Below are 16,633 nucleotides of genomic sequence, written 5' to 3' on the forward strand. Positions count from 1 at the left end.
CTGCGCAGCTCAGACTGAGCTCAGCCTCTTCAAGGGCACCGTGCTTGTGTGTTCTCCACCCTCACCCTCTCACTCCGTCGCCGGCAGAGAGCCCACGCTGAGCCTCCTTTTATCCGGGCATCTGCCTCTGGAGCCCTCAGTTTTCATCTCCGCCTCCGCAGACGTGTGTGTCTCGCCAGCTCCTTCCTCCCGCCCATGTTGCTCAGCCATCTTGCTACGACCTCTGGCTCTTTCCGGGTCATTCAGGTTCCTTACCCGAGCCCTGACACCTCAGCCTTTGCTGTTGCTGTCTTTTCCCCCGTCCTCCTGCACAGACACCCAGCAACCCTGAAATCTGTCCTCCCGTCTCTGTAGCGGTGCGCTGGACTCCTCTCCGTAGTCTCCGTGCGGGATCCTTTGGCTTTTGCTACCACTTTGGTCATCACCACGGTCCCAGATCTCTCCCTAAGGCCCACGCTTACCTCCTGGTTTCCAACTCATTTTTTGCTGTACATCGGCTGCCGTGTGAATGTCCTGTAGAAACTTTAGGATGCAGTCTCACACCGCACTTGTTATCTTCCCCTGCTTTTCTTACCCCTTTTTCACAGGGGAAACCCAGCCAGGCTGTTTTCTTATCTTGGCCCTCCAGAGGGGGGCATGAGGTGGGAACTCTCACTGCCCCGCATCCTCACCATTTCCTGTCGTGGTGTAACATGCTGGGAAAGAAGCCACCTAGTAAGCACCACGCAATCACACTCGCGTCAGGTTCCCGTTGGGTCATTTTCCTGCTGACAAGAAATCAAGTGTGCCGCAGAGCCTCAGGCAGCGCTTGAAGTAGGGATGGCATATAAACCTCTGTAAACCTGACTTGATAGACCTTAAAGCCTGACCTTCACGACAGCAGAGCTCTTTGCCCTTACCTTTTATCCTGTAATAGCCTCTCTTTAGTAATGCAAAGATAAGAGATCGATCGTCCCAAAGTTCAGAGATGTTGGGATCCTGCGCGCTGACTTTGGGAGCAGCACTGCTGCATGTATGTGGGTTTGGGTAGCAGCAGGGAAGTCTGTCATAGGCCGCGGGCCTACACAGCCCCATCCTTCCAGGTGGCAGCGGATGGTGTGGCAGTGCCTCAGTTTCTCTGTGCTGCAAGCCTGGCAACAGTGAGATCAGGCTCATCCAAAACCATGGCCCTGTGCTGAAGCGTCTCTGCTTCTTCAGATGCGTGCGTGTCCGTCCCTTCTGTCTCCCGCTGTTCCCCGGCCCCTCCCGTGCGCACGTGAGCTCCTGCCCGTCCTTGAGGGCTCAGCTCCGGCGTCATCTGCCCCAAGAGCCTCCCTGGACTGTGTGGGCAGAAGCAGGCAGCCTGGTCTCTGTTTCCCAGTACTCTCTGTGTCATGCTCACTCAACCTAACTCTTTTCCCTCCAAACTGAAAATACTTTTTGAGTATAGTTTCTCCTAAATAGTAATCCAGTAGGTGTTTGACAGGTGACCCAGTGAAGTGGATAATAGGTAAACAGTAAATTCCAACTAATGTACCTACACCCTGAGACTTACATTCTTTAATTGCATGTTAAAGTACTTATAATTTTTTGTTCTGTTTTATTTAGCCACAGAATATATTATTAAGCAGTATATATCCTCTTGGAGACATAAAAATTGTAGATTTTGGAATGTCTCGAAAAATTGGGAATACATGTGAACTTCGGGAGATCATGGGAACACCAGAATACTTAGGTAAGAATTGATTTTTATTTTCTACATCATTTTGAAATTTATTAAGTGGCTGATACCTTTTTAAAACTATATTTGAAGGCTATGGGTATAGTTCATGCTATATATGTGCTAGTGTTTGCCTAGCACATATGCTAGTGTTTGCCTAGCACATACAAGGCCCTGGGTCCCATCGCTAACATCACAAATCAAATAAAAACAACATAAACTCTACCCTGTTATGTTTTTCCAGCATGTAATTTCAGGATTCATTTAGTTGGAATACTTCAGTGCATTGAAACTTGGTTATGACACATTTAAATGAATCGTGGTGAATGTATGGAAACTGACACATTCACATTCACAGGAGTTAAGCAATATACATGTAAAGTTTAATGTTTTGTATAAAGACTTGGTATGTATATAAGAAAAATAAGTAACAAAGAAATTAGTTCAGAAACAGAAGAAAAATGGAAAAAGTAAAACTGAGGTAATCAGGTGTCTTTGATTGTCTTTAAAGCCTGGTTGTTGGGTAGATTTCACTTTTTCTTCTGTGTCCTGCTCCAAAGGTGTTTGCAGTACAGATATCTTTGGTTTTGCAGAAATTGTTGGCAAGAGAACTCACTGTTTGTTGCTGCTGCTTATAAATGTGAGGGTTTGTGTAGGGTGCTGAAAGGAGGGTTTTGAAGAAGAAGGGCACCAAAAAGGAGCCTAGGATTAGGTGATCCAGAAATACTATACTGACTCAAAACAGTAGATCATGCGTATGAAGGATTCTTAAGTTGCATGATTCGTAAGCAGCATATAGAGTATTTTGACTTATAGTAGAAATATACTTACCCTTTTTTATTGTTTACATGGCCACCCCTATATCAACAATGAAAAGGTACAGCTAAACACAACAGCTTCCAGAGGTGCAAGACCGTGCAAATGACTGTTAATGTTAACATGGGCCATCGTATCCTAGAGTAAATCGCTGTAATTTCTGAAAACATAGCTCGCAAGAGTGTGTGAAATGGTTGTAGTAGTTTACCAGAGACTACAAAATAGTTGGACATTAGAAAACAAATTCATTTTGGACAAATTACGTGACCATATTGTAAAAAAAAAGAAAAAAATAATTTTTCAGTCATAAGTCCTAGTTTGGATGTGGCAATCTGAAGTCTACGGTAATGTTGAGAAAGTATAGAAAATTTATTTTGCAGTGTTTGGGGGCCAGTGAAAAGACAACTGGAAATTAATTGCATAGCAAATTAGGTTTTGAGTTTAAAAGAGACAGTTTAAAAGGAATATTTAGTCTGAAAGCCTAGCATTTCCAAGAAGCATAATTTGTTCACAATGTCATTATAAATGTATATGATCTGATTTACTTTGAAAAGAAAAACTTAAGTTCAATCTAGTAAAGTAATGCAAATTCCTAACAAAGTAATAAAAGTAAAATTTAAAAAATATGGTAGCTTCTAAGATTTATTCAGTGTTTTTTCCGAGGTTAATATTAGTATACTGGTTCTTTTAAACTACAAATGACCAGTTACTCTGTGAATATTGTTAGAGTGTATGAACCATTTAGTTAGTCATAACTTGTTCAGTATTATATATCTCTAATCACAGGACAGTTGTCTGTGATCACAGGACAATTAAAAGTATGCTAATTTCTGTTTATCCTTTATCACTCTATTTTTAAAAATTAAATCCAATTCTAATTTAGCATAAAGTAATTTGTCAGTATTGAATTTAAATTTCTTCTCTTTCAGCTCCAGAAATCCTGAACTATGATCCCATTACCACAGCAACAGATATGTGGTAAGATTCTGTTAGTTACCTAGCAGTGGCAGGTTGGTAGTGTATATTCTGGCATTCTTTCATTCCAAGTGTAAACCATAAGGCTTCATTTAAAAGATCTTTTCAAGTGTCGCTGTTATGCCACAAGAGAATATTTATCTGCCAGTGTTTTTAAAATAACACTGAATCTCCCAACCAGAGGTTCAGAAATACATAGGAAAATCCCTTTTGGTGATGAAAACTCACTTGAATACAAAAACAAAGCAGGCCAGGCAGTGCTGTGTTCTGTTATAAAAGGAGAATGCTCAGCAGCGGGAACGCCTGATCTAGGCCTAGAAAAATTAGGCAAAGCTGTCTGCTAAGCAGAAAAGGCAGGTCAGGTATGTAACATAGCACAGTTTTATTGAGGGACACCTCTATCAAAAGCAGTTTAAATCCGTAGTTTAAGTACACCAGTTTTGAGAACAGGAATGTGTGGAATATTAATTGTACCTTATATAAATATTTTAAAAATTAAATTAATTTTAAGTTCTCTCTTTTTTTTAGGAATATTGGTGTAATTGCTTATATGTTACTAACTCATACTTCACCATTTGTGGGAGAAGATAATCAAGAAACATATCTTAATATTTCTCAAGTTAATGTAGATTATTCAAAAGAAACTTTTTCATCAGTTTCTCAGCTGGCCACAGACTTCATCCAGAGCCTTCTGGTTAAAAATCCAGAGTAAGTAATAACATTAATTTGTTTAAATACCATTGCAAAATATTGTGTGTCTATTAAGAAAGGCTCATTCTAAAGTGGTATAAAATGCTTAGACATATTGCTCACATTTTAGATAAAATGGAGAGAAAGATGGTATAAAAGATAAATAATAAATACATAGCTTCAGATAAAAAATATAGAATAGGGAGTTTGGAATGGAAGGATTTAGGTTACTTCTTTCTTAATAATCTGCTAATCCTTGAAAACAAATGTAAATAGAAAGTTTAGAGTACTATGGCTGGTTATGGTAAGACTTTATTATGAATGATTTACAGTTTAATTATAGTTAAATAACAAGTACACATTACTGAATGTCAAAGCTTGAAGAATAAAATGCTTTAACAGCTTTATATACAAGGGCTCTAAATTGTGGCTCAAGACTTCCTCATAGGCAACTTCAAGGCAAGAAAGGAGAAATGGACCTTTCCTTCCCCCAGGGTCAGCCCAGTTCATTCTCCAATGTAGAAGCTGGAGCCTGGCACCTGGCGCTGGGACCCTGACTTTCTTTCTTTTTATTTTTTTATTGCTGGCAATTACTCACTCTCCTGAAGGACTTGGTTTTTTTAATATTAAAAAAATCTCAGCTTTCTTTATTACTTTATTAATTCACATCTAAACTCTTACTATATTTGGATATGAATGATTATAGAAATAATAATAATTCCAGTTTCTCACTATAAGCAATTTTAATTTTCTTAATATTTTTTACCTAAATTCTAAAATTCTGGTAATGATCATATGCATTTTTTGTGATTAGAAAGAAAAACTATACATAAGAGCAAAAAGCTAAGGAAACATAAACATATACCAAAGAAACAAAAAGCTAAGGAAGCATAAACATAACCCAAAGAAACAAAAAGCTAAGGAAACATAAACATATACCAAAGAAACAAAAAGCTAAGGAAACATAAACATATACCAAATGATGGTTGTGCTCAGTGATGCTTCTAATGGGTGTTTTTTCCTTCTATTTGAAAAAGTTTGATATTTGACCACACTACTTCCATAATAGAAAGCAAACTTTAAAATTCAAAGTGTTGAATAAACATTATTGAAGACTAGCCTTTGTCTTCAAGATTTAGTAGTTACTGCTTATAAAAACACAAAATAATAGAGAACATGAATTACTTGTATTTTCCTTCAAGGGTTTATAGACCCAAGTGGTATAGTTTTTTTTTTTTCTTTTTTGAGACAGGGTCTCGCTTTGTAGTCCAGGCAGGTCTTGGAGCTCACTGTGTATTCCAGGCTGGCCTTGAACTCACTGTTGGCGATCCTCCTGTCTCAGTCTCCTGAATGCTGGGAGTATAGGCATGCACCACCACGCCTGGCTGTTTTTTCAATATTTTTTGTTAGACTAACATATGCCTTCAAGCTTTTTGACTAGATTTTCATCTGTGAATTCCATGATAAACTGAATTTTTGTACATGTCAGGAATACAGAAACTCCAGCTACTCCAGCTGGTCTTCTCTGAGCAATCCCACATGGATTCTTTATGTATAACTGAGACTATACACCAGCAGAGGCAGGACCAGGTGACAAAGAGCTGCAGAGGCTGAGCTTCCCTCGATGTTTTTCCTCTTCTTATTTCGTTTCTTTAGGTGTAATAAAGGAAGTGACATTATAAAATATTCTTTACTAGCTGTAATTATAGGATATCTTTTGCTTGAATTGGTCAGTTTTATTTAAGGAAAAATCTGTTATTTACCCAAAAAATAAGGAAAATACTTGTTTTTTTCCTGCAGTGAAGGAAATGTTAACATTAAGTATAGTTTTTAAGTCATTTGCAGAATAGAATGAAATTTTTTAGTTAGAAAAACTGATTTTTTTTCCATGTAGTTTGTGCTACCAACAAGAATTTTACTAAAAATATTAGTTAGACTTAATGTCCTTCCATATATAAATATAGATTCTTGGGCTTGGAGTATAGCTTATTGGTAGAGCACTTGCCTATCCTGCCCAAGGCCTGAGCTTGATCCCTACCATCATTCATAAAAGAGAAAAAATGTATTCATGATAGAATAAAAAGTAAGACTTAAGTTCGAAAAGTAAACCATAAACGTTCTATAGAAACTTGTATTTTTTTATAATCTTTAGATGGTCATTTGAAGGTCAGTTGAAACTGTTAAAATATAGAGATCCAATAATATGATTAATTTATTCTCTGTAAGTAATCAGAAGTTCCCCAAAACATTTTCTTAGTGTTTATTGCAGCATTATTTGTAATACCCAAATTCTGGAAGCACCATTGGGTATGTAGTTATGATGGTGCACCCATATGTAAGAGTGATAAATAATGTAGCCGTTATTTAATGTGTTAACTGTGTACTGACGTGGGAAGATGCTTGAGATCTGTTGTCAAGCAGATGAACAAAGCAAATTGCAGACATATGTAGTGTATATGAACGTGTGCACATTTACATATATGTAGAAAAATAGGTAGAATTGGAGAATGAGAGAACAGACAAAATTTTATATTTTACCTTCATGGGAGATAATTGGGTATAATACTTAAAAGCACAGACTCTAGAGTTAAGGTTCCACTTACTGTACTGCGTTCGTTTTTGCCGATATGACAAATGCCTGAAGAATCAACTTTAGAGAAGAAGCCTGTTCTGGCCCAGAGTTTGGGAGGTTTCAGTCCATGGTGGTTTGCTCCGTGGTCCTTGGGCCTGTGGCGAGGCAGAGCACTGTGGTAGGGAATATGTGGTGGAGCAGAGCTCCTCACCTCCTGGTGCCTGGGAGGCAAAGGAGAGGAAGGGCCAGGGCCTCAATACGTCTTCAAGCGCATCCCGGTGACCTAATTCTTCCCATGATCCTAACTGTAGCACGCGCCATTTACAAGGTGGGAGGATCTGGGAAAACCCGAGTCTCTTGGTGTCCCACTTCCTTTTTGTCATACATGAGAAAAATAATAATATTACCTATTGTCTAGGTTTCTCATAATTATAATATATTGGAAACATATCCATATAAATTTTGGAAAACTTACACTATGACCAGAATACGTGGCATAAAACTAAGCATTCAATAAATGTTAGCTGCTATTATCAGTACTAGTCTCGGCTACATTATTTGGATGTTATACTAGGAATATGTGTTATTTTCATAATAATTTTTAAAAGTCTCTAATTGAACTGAAAACATTTTCAACCTGATGTTGATGCCCAGTTTTCCCTTGCTGCTTTCTGCCACAGGAGCAGACCCACGGCGGAGACCTGCCTTGCTCACTCTTGGCTGCAGCAGTGGGACTTTGGAAGCTTGTTTCACCCTGAAGACACTTCCAGTTCCTCTCCAATTCAGGAGCCTCCAGTGAGGTCCTCCGAAGATAAGACTGCGAAATCCTGTTGTAATGGACCCTGTGGCGACCGGGAAGACAAAGAGAACATTCCAGAGGACGGCACCATGGTTTCCAAAAGGTTTCGCTTCGATGACTCTTTGCCCAACCCCCATGAACTTGTTTCGGATTTGCTGTGTTAGCACTTTTCTCTCTGACTCATTTGGACTGACTTTGGAATTTGAAATGCACTCCACTGAGAGAGATTGTGGGTTGTAGCTTCATATATGATGTGTTTATATTGTAAATGCACTTTTGCATAGAAAAATTTAAGGAAGCATTTTTAAAAATGCAAAATTTCTAGTTGCTGGCATAATATTATTTCCTGTCTTGAGATAACTCCATAGAGAAAATATTTAAATATATGACAAAAAAGTGAAATTATACATGTGAGTTCACATGGAAATGAATGAATTCAAGTTCAAATGAACTGAAATTTTTTTTCATATCAGAAAAAATGGTTTGGGTTATATTACGGTGGTTGTAAACTGAGCAAGTGGAGGCATTGGAAGTGAACCAGCTCTGCCTCTAAGGCGAGGCCTGGGCTCTGTTGGCAGTTTATTTAGAACAGTCTCAGTTTTAAGGCAAAATATATATGACTTTATAGATGTCCCGGGGCATTTTACAACCGAAAATGTTTTTCAATTATAAACATTTTAAAGCTGCACTTAGATTTCTGTTGTATGTGATTCACTGTGTGAACCCAGAGCAAAGCGGGGCCCGGAAGGCAGGGAGAGCTGTGTCCACGCTGGCGAGAGGGCCGTGCAGGGTCTTCTTCCCCATCCCCACTGTCTCTCACCATCCTCAGCACCTTTGGGTCTAACGAGCTCTGGAGGGCTGAGGGCGCGTGGTATGCGAGGACCTCTGCAGTTCTTCAGCCTCTGGGATGTAGAGAGTAGAAGACGCTCGGGTGAACTGGCCGTGACCAGTGTCTAGCTAAGTGTCTTCAGTGAGCATAGAAGAACATGTTGACAGACTCAGGCAGCTTATTCAGCTTTAGTGTTTCTTAAGTCTTAGAATACAAGCCCATAGGGCCAGGGATTTAGCTCAGGGGCACAGTGCCTGCCTGGTAAGTGCAAGGTCCTGAGTTCACTTTCTGGCACCCAAAAAAAAGAATACAAGCACATCAGTTAGAGCCCTAAAATGTGCATAGAAGACACCACACAGCCAGGCACGGTGGCACACACCTATAATCCCAGCACTTGGGAGGTTAGGGCAGGAGGATCACCATGAGTTTGAGGCCAGCCTGGTCTCCATAGGCAAGTTCAAGACCACTGTGGACTACATAGTGAGACCGTGTCTCAAAAAAAAAAAGGAAACACCACACCAATTCCAAGGCTGTGTAACACAGTGCCATGTCCGAAATAGCAAGGCCAACATGACAGGAAAAGTTTTTGTGTGAAATTCCTGGTGCGTGGGAGAGAGGTGACACTCTCTGCAGGGCCTGTGGGGGCCCTGTGCTGGAAGCAGCACAGGTGGAGTGGAGGGCGAGAACAGGGCCGGGGTGTGGCCAGTAACTAGCTCGGGACTGATTGGGTGTGAGTGGGGAGCACTTGAGCAAACTGAAGAATTTCTAGCTGGTAATCATTAAAGAATTCATTACAGTATCATGTAAAGGTAACTGTGATCTCCTGACTTGTAATTATGTCAAACTGTATGTTATATGTTAACAAAAAAAAAAAAATCACCTCAGATTTCCCTACGAGTTAGATATTGCTGTATAGACCTGTACATGATGGAAATTGTGATGACTTAAAGTTCTGTAGATAACTTTATTGTTTAATAACCATGGCTTATCTTGACTGGTGAAATCTTTTAACAGCTTCTGAATTTTTCAAAGAAAAGTTGTTTCTGCTGTGTGTGTACACACATGTGTATATGTATATGTGTACATATAGATAGATAAATACAGTCTTTAAACAACTGTCTTTTAGGCAGTCTTTGCTCTATCTTGTACTCAACTCAGGTGCCAAAGGAGCTCTTTTCATGAATAAGAAGTATATACACAGGTTCTTTAAGAAGTTGTTTGTTGGTTCAGTAGACACTGCAGATACTAAAGTGAGCTCTTGTATGTCTACAACTGATGAGTTATTTCTGAATTTTTGATGGTTATTTGTCTTCAGTATTAAGTAATGCAGGTAAAGCTTAGCGAGTCATTAGAGAACGAGGAAACGATTACTTTTCTAAAAGACCGTTGTTAGAGTTTCAAAATTTTACAGGAATTACACCATAACAAACAAAAATGAAGAAATGATTGAATTTTGAAATATAAGCTACTTCTTAAAACTGATTTTATAGTCTCTTTCTTTTTCTCTAAGGAATCTTAAAAACAGTTTGTGTATTTTCCCTTGGTTAATGGAATGCACAGAGTTGTATAAACTTCCACAGAAGTCACGTTGTTTCATTATAAAGAAACCACTTAGTAGAATAAGAAAGGACAAAGGATATAAAACTGTCTGTTGATAAAGGTAAATTTAAATATTTTCACTAACTGCAATGTGAAAATAAACCAACCTTTCTGGAGAAATCATTGGCAAGTGACTCGACTCTTACCCATTTCCTCCCAAGTTTGAAAGCAAAGTGGCTGTGAAGTCATGCACAGCTGACCGCAGTAGGACCCTGGGGAGCCCTCCGAGTGCACAGGGCTCGGAGCATGGAGACTTCCGCACAGAGCTGCCACGTGTGATCCTGCGAAACGTAACCTGCGTTTGGGGTGGGATCTCTGGGCGCGGGGCACTTTAAGGTGAACGGTGGCGATTACGACTGTCGTTTGAACAATTTTCCCTCCTGTACCTGAACCTGACAGCGGTGAAGTTGTGAGGACACTTTAAAGGAGGTAAGTGGTACTGCTGTCCCGCCTGTAATGACACCAGATGATTGGGCCAGAATAAAGTCAATCTTTTCCTTACTATGAAAATCGTATGAGCCAGTGTGGTTAGTGAGGTAATCGATTTTGATTCTTTGATGGACACAAATCAGAGACACTGGCGAGCTTCACTGGTGGCCTTCCAGGAACTCACTCCCATGAGAGCAGGACCTCTGTGAAAGAAGAAAGTGGATCCTAAAAGCGATCAAGCAGCAAGGGACCGACTGGAAGAAAGGAAATGAATGAAAAGGCTAGCCTAGAGCCAGTTCCATTGAAGAATTTATTACCCCTCCAAAGTCCTTGGCTGAATCACGACAGCGACCTCAGGTGACCCTGCCAAGGACAGGAAGCAGGAGCTCTGCTGCCAAAGAGGTGGGCGCTGTGCAGTACGCCCGGCAGAATGCTCTGCGGAAGCTGAGGCTCGAGACGCCCAGACGGGGCCCAGCTCTCCCCCTGTGAGAAGGGAGGGCCGCGTTACACAGCATTGTGTCCCGCTACCGATCCCGGGTACAGTGACATCACCAAGGTGTCCACACAGGCGGAATTCGAGAGCGAAGCCAGCGGCCCTCAGCTCACTCTGCTTCCCAGAGTCAAAGTGGCCAGGGCCAGCGTCTGCATTCCAGAGATCAGAAAGTTGGTAGTAGAAGTTTAATCAAAAACTCATGTTGCTGAAGGCCTGTAAACAGGCATTAGGAACATCCCGGCAGAAAACCCATGAAACATTATCAAAACAGTGATCCTTCTGCTTAAAAATTAAGATGTGCTCTTTTTTTAAACATTGTCCTTTGTTTTCAAGCATTTTATAGTTTACTGTTTTTAGATGCATAATTTACCCTCCTGGTCGTTCTAGCCTTTGACACAGGAAATCTTGGAACTTCCTTTTCAGCATAGCTGTCTATTATTAGGTCCTGTCCACTGGAAAGGCCACATATATTGGGGAACAAGCAGGTGTACTCGCTTGTAATAGTAGATAGTGTTAGAGTACGTCCGAAGTGGCCGTGTGCTGCATGCTGCTCAAAAGCTGGATAAGAGACTTTTACAGAAGTTTACGGCTTGGTGGTGGACTCAGGTGCGGTTGGCTTCCGTGATTCCTGGTGGCTGTGCCGGATAACACGTCCACACCCACCTCCTTACTGTATCCTTGGCTGTGTCCTCATGATTCCTCCGAGTCCACAGTCTTCAGCCTAAACCTGAGTGTCTAGAGCCTCTAGCCTTTCAATAGCCAGCAACGTTCTATTGAAAGAACCAGTTATTAAATATATCAGGCTCGTAGGCGAAACAGTTTCTGTGACAACCGTGCTGCCGTGGAAACACGAAAGCACCCATCAGCCATATGCAAATAAACGAGTGTCCCGAAAAAAGTAACTTCGAGAAGCGGACAATGCGGCAGGTGGTTGGTTAAGCCCAATCTAGATTATTGCAGCGATGTTTAATGCTTCTCCCCCCTTTCTCAGGATTAAGGTGGGAGGAGAAGCCAGAGACACCTCGGGGTGGTATCGTCCGTGAGGAAGAGAAGAGTCTCCGCTGCGTTGTGCTCTCAGGTGGACACGGAAGAGGCAAAAGACTAAGGAACGGCCGCTAGACGCAGCAGTTTCACCAGAATGCAGAGGTTGCAAATGGTTAAGAAAAAGGACGGTAGAGACCACAGGCACAGATCATTCCTCAGAGAAATGTTTCGAAGGAGGAGAACAATACTTAGAAGAGTGTTTTTGAGATGTCCTAGGCTGAGGAGGAGCTGGGAATATTTGTGGGCAGTGAGGGAGGAGGAGGAGGACACAGAAGGCAGCAGGGGCCATACCTGCCGGCAGCAGAGGACTAGGGGACTGGGACAGCGCTACGGGAGGCGATGAGATCACGTGTAAGCTGGGGACCTGCTTAGAAGCAAGGGCATCCGCCCTCAGCCAAAGTGACAAGAACATGGGGGTGATGACAAGTGCAAGGCAGGGGCTGGCTGTCTTCTTCTCCGAGGGTGACGGAGTCGGAGACGGGTGTGGCTGCCGAGCAAACTGCGGCCAAGAGGAACAGAAAGGTCCATGAACAGTGTCTGTCAGCTGGGTAGAACCTGCAGCTTACCAGGAGAGAGACTCAGGACTGAACGTCTTGATTTGTGCTTTGTGGTGTTCGCTGTGTAAAGTATGCAGCTAGGCAAGCTTTGTGATTCTAATTTATAATTTCTGACTCTATTTTCCTCTTTCATAGCAAAAGATTATGCTTCTATTGGAAGAAGTATATGACTGTATTTAAAACGAGTGGAACCCCAAAACCTTCCTTTGAGGTTTTCTTTGCAAATACTTAAGTCTGTTGGGGAAAAGCTTGAAGTGAGTGGCAAAGGCTCAGAAGGAAACAGAGAGAGATCCCTGGATCTTAGAGTGGGAACCTGGCCCAGTCCCTTGGTGCACACTGACGCTGTCCCAGGGCCGTCCAGCACCGGGGATGTAGTGTGTGGGCCACGGGAGAAGCACACCACGGGACATGGGTGAACACTGCTGGGTCCCGAGGGTGGCGAGAGAAGGAAGGTAGACGGCCCGGGCCTGAGGAGGGCTCTCATGGGGCTTAGCACAGCACATCAGACACCTTGGACCATCCCTTCACTGGCACGGGCTCCTCCAGCAGCAGATTTCACGTGGCTGGTCCTCACCGTGTCTCTTAGTGGAAGCCAAAAGCATGAAACTAGGATGCAAAGTCCCTCAAGGTACTTCTGTCCCGGAAGACATTGCCTCATGGCGAAGTCAGGGTCCCTAGCCAAGCCCCTTCTGCCTCGCCTTCTGCCTCAGCTGCTCTTGCAGCTCACGGGGAGTCAGGGATGCACTGGAAGTCTTCTGGGGAGGTTCTGATTTCTGGATGAAAACCAGTGACTGCCCCCAAGCCCTGGAGTCGCTGGCCCTGCCACCGCGGAGCCCCTGAAGTCACTGAAGCAGTGGCAGCAGCATCTCCTTCCTGACTTTTCAGCATTGATACAAACAAAGCCCTATTGGTGAAACCCTTTTCTTTTGGGTTCCTTGTTATGCAGCTGAAAGCATCTTAATTGACATAGTCATCTGTGTTTCCTCAATTCGCTTTCCTCTTAAAGTGGCAAAGATACAGAAGCGCTCTGTACCCAGTTAAGTTTTGGAAGCACTGTGCCCGACAGTGTTAAACACGCAGTGCCCCGCAGTCCCCCTTGAAGGCTTTACTTCCCCATGGGAAACTCCAAGAGCAGCACCGCGAATGCGCTGTGTTTCACAACTGCTTTGACGGCACTCACATCTCTGTCAGTGTTCACAACTGACTTGGTGAACAGCACTTGATGCCGGTGTGGCCCAAGGATCTCCCAAGGCAGGATTTGTCCAAGAATGGAATTCAGGTTGTTTTGTGAGAACCAGTTGGTTTTTAACTAGAAGGGGCGGGGAAGGGCAGGCACCCAAGCTTCCTAAAGTCTTGGTCCAAGTAAGATCCCATTAGTACCCCCTTTGTAAGCTTCAGACCTTTACTAGAAATCTCCAGTAGGTTCTAAGGTGACACCCTTTGGCCTTCGTGGGCCTGCAGTGTCTTGAAGATGGTTCTTTGATAGAAAGTCATCACTGCAACCTTGTGCTGAGGACATACGACCCAGCCCTGCCGTGGCTTCCTGAACCACACTCTCACTGATTGTTCATCTCTAGGACTTTACCGCTTTTGTGATATGTGCCACACCTGAAAGCAAAGCTCTTTCACTGCAATATCGTCTGAGATCTTTATCTACCAACGCTATCCCGTGGGAATATAGAAGTTCCAACATGTTTCACGTAGTTTTCACAGGCCCATGTGTTTTTCTGTCTTCTTGGATAGATCTTCTTTGAGGGAAACAAGCCAATCTTCCAGTTTATTGAGATAGATTAAGTCCTTTCCCTTAACATATATTACAAATGAAACTTCCAGAAGGGCTCTGGAGGGTGCAAGTGTGGTAGGAATTGATAATCTCTCACGTAGGCTCTATGCCAGCCCTGCACTGTGGTCAACTCTCAGAATAAGTAAAAAAGGACTTATTTTATAATTAGTCCAGAGGATTCCACCCTTTGTGGTGCACCACTGGAATTTAAATTTAGTGATTATAATACCCCTTTGAAAGACTAAAGGAAAGATATACGCTAATTATCCTATATTTCTAGCCAGATTATAAAATGCAACTGGGTCACCAATTAGAGAGACAATTGCAAATGTTCAGTCACCCTGGTTATATTGAGTAACAAACAAATGCACGCAAAACATATGTGGGGAAAACTATAAGACAGAATCACTGAATGAGCAAAACATCAGATTCCCCGCGTCTTCTACTGCGTATCGCAGCCCTTCATTCCCTACAAACCAATAGCCACGAATAAGTCTGTGAATAAGTCTGTGAGGCTTCATGATCTTCCTTGGTGCAGCCTGGATCATGTTCCGACTACATTTGTAATTCTAATTGAATGAATTGCCTATATCGTCATTCAAAGTCACATTTATAGATGAAATTTTGTAGTTTGTTTCTCCCCTTGAAAGCAGTTTTTAGCCCAATTTAATAAGAACGTGATTGGGTTTTAAACAGGTTTGCACAAAAAGACCTCTGAAGTAAATGAATATTTAAATAATCTCACACTAAAGAGCATTGAAAGCAAGTTTAAAGGGAGAAAAAGAGGTTGGCCTTTCTGGAGGGCCTTCTTGGCTGCTTTAACCTGTGTGAACATCAACTACGTCTTTCTTTCACACAACAGCAGTCGTCAGCTGTTTGCTGCTTTGATTAGTTCTGGTCCCAATTCATTTAATACTCGCCGCTGAGCATGGGATACTACAAACAGACTTGTCTTCTTTCTTCCCCGAAAAAGAATAATCACACTGGCCAATGGCTGGGACCTTTGTATTACTAAATGGTCAGAGATTTAATTACTTTGGCTTTGCTCCTGTGCCCTTGGACAAATATGACAAACAAGCCCATAGTACTGTATCTAAATAATTTAATTTCAGAATCTCTACGAAGTATGTGTCTTTATTAAATAGGTGTTTGTGTGTCTACTTGGAAAGCATCGCGTGAACAAATGAGATATGTAACTTATAAATTCTGAGATATGTAACTTATAAATAACGGAGAAAGAATCAAGTTTCCCAAGGGCCTACTGTGAATCAGGAATCACGCTTGTCTCTTCTATCCATGCCATTTTACTTAATATGCAGAATGATCCTGTGTATCAAATAGTACCCTCCTTTTGTAGATTAGGGAACTGAGTCTTAGATGTTAGACAAGCTTTTAAAGTTGCCTAAATTACCATAAGCTCAATTTCTTCTTACAAAACCAAATTCTCTCTCAATTTCTCCTTAAATATCTTTGCCTTTTCTATCATACCATATTTGAGGTAAATTTTCCAGGATTAACTAAGAAACTAAGAGAAAGCAATTGGACTCCTTTTAAATTTAGATTCAAATTTTAATTGATGTATATTTAATTGAGCTGAAAATGTATTATAAAGCCAGTTAAATTTAGGATCGAATGTGCAGGATTGCAGTAATCATTGCACACAGAGTGCAGGAACCCTCTGCGAGCTAGAAGACACATGAATAATTCAAGGCAGTGCTTCCTGGTGAGCCATGTGTAGTATACAAACGGGTACTGTGCACACTACCTACATTCACGCACAGCTGGCTCTACGTGGCAGAAATTGGTATAAAAGCCTCCGTAACTCTTTATCTATATTGTCTGGAAAAATGTCTTGTAAAAGTAGACATCCATCGGAAGGAGACCTGCACCAGGTCAGGGGCCACACGAGCTCTGAGGCAGGAAATACCGGACTCATTCCAGGGCCTGAGCTGACTCAGCAGGGACGTGAACCAGAGGCTGGAGGTGGGCAGGGCCTGGCCTGCAGGCTTGGCTTTGACGCCATTGGATCTCCTTACTGAAGAGTTTGCAGGTGGAGTTTGCCCTACCTGTACCTTGGGGTTTAGAAAGATCATTTTTGGGTGCTGTCTGAAGGGTCAGTTGAAAGTGGGCTTGTCCAAACTCAGACCCCATTTAGTAGGACTCTACCCATTGTCCTGGCGAGAAGCTGGTGGGTCTGAGAGAAATGGAGGGCTTCCAGCGAGATGTGAGGGGTGGAACTGATTGTGCTACTTGGACGTGTAAGAGGAGGGAACACATAAAGGATGATTTCCAGGGTTGTTTTTGGATTTGTGGCGCTGGGAACCTACCCTGGGCCTTCCCACTCACCG

The 16,633-nt window shown here is 42.1% G+C and overlaps 1 protein-coding gene across 1 annotated transcript in view; it reads left to right on the plus strand.

The window, feature by feature from the left end:
• Nucleotides 1-8,239, plus strand: part of Stk17b (serine/threonine kinase 17b) — a 29,569-nt gene extending 21,330 nt beyond the window's left edge. The window contains exons 5-8 of the mRNA XM_005373279.2: nt 1,588-1,714; nt 3,445-3,493; nt 4,019-4,198; nt 7,433-8,239. Coding sequence (XP_005373336.1) covers nt 1,588-1,714; nt 3,445-3,493; nt 4,019-4,198; nt 7,433-7,715 — 639 coding nt within the window. The 3' untranslated portion in view covers nt 7,716-8,239. The remainder of the gene's footprint in view (nt 1-1,587; nt 1,715-3,444; nt 3,494-4,018; nt 4,199-7,432) is intronic.
• The last annotated feature ends 8,394 nt before the right edge of the window (nt 8,240-16,633 follow it).

The sequence above is a fragment of the Chinchilla lanigera genome, unplaced genomic scaffold (genome assembly GCF_000276665.1).
Source record: "Chinchilla lanigera isolate Chin_1 unplaced genomic scaffold, ChiLan1.0 scaffold00002, whole genome shotgun sequence".
NCBI lineage: Eukaryota > Metazoa > Chordata > Mammalia > Rodentia > Chinchillidae > Chinchilla > Chinchilla lanigera.